The sequence below is a fragment of the Charadrius vociferus genome, unplaced genomic scaffold (genome assembly GCF_000708025.1).
Source record: "Charadrius vociferus isolate BGI_N301 unplaced genomic scaffold, ASM70802v2 scaffold1578, whole genome shotgun sequence".
In the NCBI taxonomy this organism is placed as follows: Eukaryota; Metazoa; Chordata; class Aves; order Charadriiformes; family Charadriidae; genus Charadrius; species Charadrius vociferus.
Window position 1 is genome coordinate 18,162 of NW_009649704.1, and position 7,510 is coordinate 25,671.

At 64.3% G+C, this 7,510-nt stretch overlaps 1 protein-coding gene across 1 annotated transcript in view; it reads left to right on the forward strand.

Annotated features, from left to right (window-relative positions):
• SMIM12 (small integral membrane protein 12) overlaps positions 1-167 on the forward strand; it is a 2,086-nt gene extending 1,919 nt beyond the window's left edge. The window contains exon 3 of the mRNA XM_009890601.1: positions 17-167. Within this exon, the coding sequence (XP_009888903.1) occupies positions 17-167 (151 nt within the window). The remainder of the gene's footprint in view (positions 1-16) is intronic.
• Positions 168-7,510: the final 7,343 nt, after the last annotated feature.

Here is a 7,510-nt window from a genome sequence, read left to right on the forward strand (position 1 = left end):
CCCCCTCGCCCGCGGCCGAGGAGGAGAAGAGCATCTCGGAGCAGCGGGAGGAGCGCAAGCTGCAGGAGATCGCGGGCAAGGACCTGACCAAGGTGGTGAGCCTGAAGGACAAGCTGGAGTTCGCCCCTCGGGCCGTGCTGAACAGGAACCGCCCGGAAAAGAGCTAATAAAGTTGTTGGGGCAAACGCGGTGCCCTGGAGCGACTGTCCCCGGGGCGGGGGCTGGCCGCTGGAGGGCTGTGTCCTGCAGCACCATGCTGGGGACTCCCCTGTCACCTGCGCATCTTCCACCAGCCCTCCTGCGCCAGGCTGTACCTGGGCAATATGCTGTGCCCACTGCTGCTCTTCACGCTCCCGGGGCCCTCTGGAGGGTCAGGGTTTGCCCACGTCACGGATGCGCTCGAGACACAGCACCCAGACCTCCTCTGTGGCAGAGCGGGCAGGGAACCATGCTTTGGAGGTGGAGCATGTCTGAAACTTCAGCACCTCTCGCCCAGTCCCGGCCCTTGAGCCACAAAGCCCTCTCAGCCTGCTTCCACCCGCGTCTCTTTAGGTTCGGTGTGAAGATAGAAGAAACTTGGATCTGAGTGACGTGGGGTCGGGGTTAGGCTAACTCGCTGCCGCAGGAGGACCTGCTGTCCTGCTTACAGCTCTCCTGTGGCTCTCCCCGACCAGAGCACCACACTACCACGTTACCCCCACGGGAGCCTGAGCAGCGGTGGAGATCTCTGAGGAGCCCGTCTCTGCCTCGTCCCCAGGCTTCGCAGCGAGCAAGGGGGATGGGGGTCGGTGGAAGTCCTGGCCCTGCTTCTGTCATAGTGCTGTGAGCGTGGCAGTGCCTTTGGGCTGGTGTGTAGAGAACGGGGAGCTCTGCCCTGTGCGGGAACAGCCAGAATAAACTTCTGTCAGTCCTTGGGCCTCTGTGTCTTCTGCATCAGCACTTGGCCCTAACCTTGGCTTTGAGTATGTTTCTGCTCCCTGTGTTTTCAAGAGGCAACCCCTCTTGGCAGGAGAAATGCCATCGTTGTCCCAGGCCGGGCACTGACCTTGGGGCCTGGCAAGAGGGGGGCAGGCAGGAAGGAGGGGGAGGCACCCAAATCCCAGCCCGTGCTGCAGTTGTGCCTCCCTCCCAGCTCCCCCGGCCACGTCATCTGCTTCCTTCGGCCTCCTTATCTAGACAAGAAGGGCTGTGGCTGCGCTGGGTGGGGGCCCAGGGGATAGGGGCTCCCGTCTTGCAGGTCCAGTGTCTTGCAGGAGAGGCTGACAGCGAGCACTGGGGACTGGTGGCCTGTGTCCCTTCCAGCCTCGGGTGTCACCAACATGGTGGGACCAAACCCTGGCGAGAGCTGCCCAAGCAGGGCCAGCTGGTAACTGCCGCCGCTGGCTGCCAGCAGCGTGCCGGGGCCGAGCGGCCGTAGCTGGGGTTATCGCTGCCTCTCTGCTTGTTTTTTCCCCTGGTGCCTGAGGCAAGGCCTCACCGCTGCCCCTGGCCCGGCCTTCCCCTCCCGGGGACGATAAATCTATCATGTCTGTTGCAAAGCCATGAGGTCAGCAAACAGTTCAGCGTTTCACATCGCTCCGTCCTGCTTCCTCGGGGCCAGCTCCTGTCCCGCTGACAGCTTTACTGCTGGTGCTGCCCGGCTGTGTTTACCTCCCGACCTGCTGTCCTTGGGCTGGATTGTGGCCCAGCACTGCCGGGAACTCGCAGGCCTTTGCCGTTGCACTGTGCGAGAGCAGCTGTGGCTGGGCTGGAAGGAGCAGGAGGAGGCTCAGGGCGATGCAAAGTCTGACCCAGCCGTGCCTCACTGCCACCGCCTGCACTGGTGCTCATGGCACCTCCCGTGTCACTGCCCTGGTCCCCCTGGCAGGTAGACCCTGCCCTTGGCCTCTTGCTTTCCCAGCCTGGGTGTGGGGTGATGCTGGGCGACGACTGTTCCCTATTGTGTGCCGGGGTGGGAACGGTCCCATCCCTTCCCCCAGCCGGGACCAGCTGGACCCAGCTCGGAAATGTCTTCCGAAGTGCCTTTGTTCACCCTGCGACGGAGCGGCTCCCTTGGCTGTTTATAGCCCATTGATCTGCCTGTTCCCAGGACCGTCGGGCACAATCGGGCTTTGTCGGGGCCTCGCTGCCCCATTTCCTCCCCTGGGCCCACGCGGGGTCGGTTGGTCGGGAGGGGGATGCTGCGGTGCAGCATTGGAACAATGCCCTCGGGAAGGACTGATCCACCACAGCGGCTGCACGGGCACTGACGGCACCTGGCCAGGTAGCCCCTGCCCTGCTCCTGCTGCGGCTGCCTTGCTGGTCCTCCCATGTTTCCGTGTGTCTGGGGACTCCCGTCTGTCCCACGGCAGACGCCGGCGTTGCTGCGGGCCCATGGATTCCCGGCAGGCGCTGGGGCAGGGGTGAAGCTGCTTCTCAGAGCCCAGTTGCCTTTCTGCTAAGCCCTCGGTGCCGTAAACCCACCCTTCCTCCCATTGAATCCCAACAATGTGCTGCCTGGGAAGCACCGGCTGGACAAGAATAGGAGCCGGCAAGCACTCAGGGCTGGGGTGAGCAGCCACAGTGGCTCACAAATAGTGAGAGGAAGCTTTGTTGAATAAGCCATTATGGCAAAAAACTGGCTTCCCATGCCTGCGCACGACCGCTCAAGCGCAAGTCCTTGGTTTGCTCCAGCGTGTTTGTAATCCAGCTGTTCCCAGCACGGCACAGCTGGGCGCCGCAGCCGGAGTGTGGCGAGGAGTCGTGCCAGCAGTGCAGCTGGGGCTGGGGGGAGCCTGCCTCCAGGCAGGGAGTCCCACACCGGCCCCTGAGGCCAGCGTTTTGCGGGAGAGCATCCTCCCAGGGCTTGTCCTGCTTTGGGGCAGTCCCTGCGCCGGGGCCGGGGGCGGCTACACTGTGCCGCAGGGCAGGGATTGAATCCAGCAGCTGCAGAAGCGCTGCCTGTCCCTGCCCAGCCCGTGGTGGCCGTGTCCCAGGCTCGGAGGGAGCAAGCCGGCTGCCGTGTTCCTGGGATGGCTCTGCTGCCTTGCTGCTGCCTCGCTGCCGGCTCTGAGGGCGGCTGCAGCTCCCGGGCTAACCCTTCGCCCTGCTGGGGGTCGGGTTTGCTCCTGGGGGTCCATCGGGAACAGCTTGTGAGAGGAGCTGGTGGTGGTTCCCGGAGGCAGGACGCAGGGAGCGAGCCGGGGCCACAGCGGGGCTGAGCTGTGCCGTGGCTCACTGGGAATCGGCCCAGGGGACTGGGAAAGCTGCTGCCCAGGCAGGGGCAGTGAGAGCCCCCCCCTGCTACTCGGCATGGCTCGGCACACCTGGACGGCTGCAGCGGACGTCCGGTTAGATCAGAGCAGGGATGGAGCAGCTGCACAGGGCTGGGGATGCTGTAACCCTGCGTTGGCACAAAGGCTGCTCAGAGCCATCGGTCCCCTTCCTGCAAGGCCCAGAGTGACGGTGCTTTGGGGAGGAGAGGAACGGTGCAGGCTGCTGGGGCTGCAGGGACTCATACCCCCGTGTTCCGTCCCGCAGCAGCACAGTCACCCCGGGACACCCAGGACCTGCACGCAGTGCGGCGTCCCCGCAGCCCTGGGACACGGAGGATGCTCACCCCAGTTGCACTGGAGAGCAAATGGTGCGTTCCCCACCCCCCCGGCGTGTCCCCAGCAGTCCCTGGGGACATCTACTCCCTGCCCGGCCAGCCGAGGCTGTTTTCCCAGGCTCCGGTTTTGCCCTTTTCCTGAGCGCAGCCAAGTCCTTTCCCAGCCTCCGCGTCCCACTCGCCTCTTCCTGCTACGGCCCCACGGTCCCCGGCTGCCATGCCATGCCCAGCGGCTCCTTTCCATGGCTGGCAAAACCCCTGAAGTGCTGTGAGAGAGGAGCAGCTCTGCTGTACATCGAGATGCACGCCCTGAGCCCTGGCCGGGAACAGCCACAGTGGGACATGTTCCCATCCTGCTCAGCATCACCTCTTCTTGCGGCCACAGCCCAGGGCTGCATCCCCATCCCCAGCACCCCTGGCCCACAATGGCTCCTTGCTCCTGAGCGTGTGGGCAGCGGTTTCTGCCCTGGTGGTGCTGCCCTGGGACCATGTCCTGAGCCGCTGGCAGGGGCAGGACCCATCCCGGGGTGGGCACGGGGTGCTGCGGTCCTGTTGCCTCCATGCAAGGAAGCGGCCAGAGGGGAGCGACAATGTCAGGATGCGGGAAGTCGTCGGGGCTATTGAGCGCGTTTCCTCCCGCCCGCGGTTCTCACACGGGGCTGTATTGTCTGTCTTGCCCGCGCGTGGAGGGCTAAATATAACCCCACACTGGGGACGGGCCTGCGGGAGGAAGGGAGATGTTTGGGATTTGCTTTTCCTTCGTTGTGCGCTGTTGGCAGAGGCGCTGATAAGGGCAGCGTTGTACCTGGTTTGGTGTTGCCTCGACGGTGGGTGCTGTGGGCACGTGGTGCTGGGGCTCGGGGGTCCATGCCTGGCCCAGGAGGATGCTCCTGCCTGCGCCCACTCCCCCCAAGGGGCCGTGGGAAACGGGGCGCTGGGGGCTATGGGCAGAGCCCTGGGCACGGATGGGGCTCCAGCAGGATGAGGGGACCATGGCGTGGCCCCGGCTGGCATCCCCCTGCCCAGCCCTCTGCCCTTCCTCCCCTCTGAGCTGTGATTTTGCTCCTGCTGTGGCTCTTCCTGCGAGCGGGTCGGATTTAGACACTTGCTATTTTCTTTCTGTACGCTGGGAAAGCTTCAAAATAAACTCCTTGGTGCTCGGCCAGTGCCTTGGGCAGAGCCTTGTAGGTGGGACATGCTGCGGCAGCCCTCACGGCTCCTCTCCCACAGCCCAGGGCAGGATAGTGCAGAGGGAGCCCAGCACGGACTGGTCCTAACTGGGAGGAGGGCAGGAACCTCACTACAAATGTGTGGCTGTGGGGCAGAATCACCGTTGGGGGCTCTGGCTGGTGTTAGACCAATGTCCCCAGCAGGAGATGGGATCCCAGGACTGGCAGAACCACCCCAAAGCCTTTCCTGACTCGGTGGGGTACTCCATATCGCCACCTCCCACCTCCCCTCCAGCATCCTCCTGGACTGCTGCCGAGCTCACCGAGGTAGTTCTGGGGGGCTGCGGCTGTGCCTTGGAAAGTACACCCAGCTTTGGGATGGGATAAACCCTACAAGGCTCTTAGGTGAGGGTACAAAAGCTGCTCGCCCCAAAACCTCATGCCGAGGGCACTGCCAGCGTGGTGGTCACAGCCTGTGAGTGGCCGTGGGAACTGGGCTGCAGTGCTCCCACCCCACGGCGGTGCCCACGGCTCTCCACCGTCCCGGCTCGGCGGCCGCGGTGGTTCCCGGTGCCCCCACATCACGGCACATACTCCGGGCTGTGCTCACTGCCCATCGTCCCAGAGGTGCCCAGGGGGACCCCCTCACTGCAGCCCCCCCAGGCTGCCCGTGCTGCTGCAGGGCTCAGCATCGTGGTACGGGGCCGGGCTTCGGGACAGCGGGTACCGTTCCCAGAAAGGGACCGGAGGGGCCTGTTTACTCAGGAGGGAGCGCGGAGGTGTGAGAAAGGCCCTGTGTGTCCGGCCGGCCGCTATCTGTCGCCGGGCTGTGCCAAAGGGCTTCACCGGGACAGCCCATGCCCTTATCAGCCACGAACTTTTATTTGCCTAAGGGCCGCCCGCCCCCCGCCTTCTGGGGGGCTGCTGCCAACACCGGCCCCCGCTGCTGCCCCCTCCCCGGCCCCACCGCGCAGGTGAGCCCCTTGCTGTTGTTGTTGGCGTGTGGGTCCCGGCGGCGTGGGGTCACGCCGGCCGCCCCGAGCTGCCTTGTCACAACATGGGGAACAATAGCGGGAACGCCGAACTGTGTTTGCGCAGCGCCTGCGGCCGGGCAACTGCATCCAGGCAAGGGGGCTCCTGGCCGTCTTGTTTTCCACCTTGCAGGGCCGTTCGGAAAAGCGTGATGCTCCCCTGGTGCCAACAAAAATATCAGCCCAGGAGAGGGGAGGCGAGCGGGGAGCGCCGCCGGCGGGGAAACACGCGGCGCGGCTGCACCGTTAACATTCACACGGGCATTTCCTACCAACCGAGAAAACTTGGCCAGAAAGCTGCAGCGCTGTGGGGCTTTGCAGCTCTGCTGGTGCCTGGTGAGCACTGGGCTGTGGTCCCCCATTGCACTGGGGTGTCCCGGGGGTCCCCACTGGGCAACAGTGGGAGCAGGGCAGGGTCCCTCCGGAGCTGGTGGGAGCAGGGCAGGGTCCTTCTGGAGGGGGTCTGCCTCAGCATCCTCACAGAGGGCACAGGGGAGGGCTGAGAGCTGGCAGTGCGCACCCCAGACCCCCACCCCGGGGGATTTCAGCCCCCCCATCCCGGCAGGGTGGGCTCGGCCACCAGCCCAGGCTCTGCACCAAGGGCAGTGCAGCCGGGTGCCTCCCTCTCCGCTTCCTCCAGTGGCCGATGGCAGCGATATCTCCCTGTATCACCCATATTTCATTTTCTCCAGGGTATTTTTAGTCCGTCCCACCCTCACTGAAGAGGCCCTCAGCAGAGACCAGTCTCTGCCCTGCGCTGGCTTGGCCAGAGAAACTAAACAACAGCCCCAGCCACATTGTGTGCCTTTATCTGCCGCTCATTTCCACCTATTATGCAGCCATGAGCGGCTCCACGGCCTCCGCCGGGGTTATCTGCGGCAGAGCTGGGGCAGAGAGGCTGCCTGCAGGGACGAGCTCTGCTTTGGGCCACCCAGAGCCTGTGCCACGATGGCCCCGTGACAGCCCCTGGGGTGAAACCGGGCTCCAGGGGACAGGACACTACAGCAGTGTGTGTGTGTGTGCTTTCAGCAGGTGAGTGGTACCAACAGCACAACTGGAGCTCAGAGGGTGCCCACACTCACCCCACCACCCATGGGACAGCGGCTTCCCTCTCCCTCCGCCCCCAGCCCTTACCCACCCGCCCTCCCCGAGGCGGCTGCGTGAAGCACAGTCACACCACACTTCACCTTTTTCATTCATCCAACTTTATTCAACAAGACGCAACACTTAAGTCTGCCGGGGCGGGGGAAGGAAACGGTGCTGAGGAGCAACATCAGCCTCCCACGCTCGTGTCTGGGTCACGCGGGACCCACAGCCCCTCCATCGCGGCAGAACCTTCCCCCTTCACAGCATCGGTGGGTTGGGGAAGTCGGGGCAGCCAGCAGTTGGTTCTCTGGTGTCCCCCCCAGTGCCTCAGCCCACAGCAGGAGATGACTAGTGCAAAGTAATAAAACCAAGACCCCCCCAAACCAGCACTTGCTAGGCTAATTCCTCCCCCAAAACCCCCAGGGCTCACGGGCCAGGCTGGACACAGCTCCCCAAATCCCCCACACAACGGCACCTTTAAGGCAGAAAGCTCTGTGCTCAGGCCAGCAGGTTAAAAATAACTTAGAGACGCACATCACATGGGAAAGGGTCCAGGAGGCAGTGGGGGGGGCTCGCACTCCCAGGGCACCCGAGCAGTGACCCTGGAGCCGTCGGGATCAGTCGGTCACCGCAGA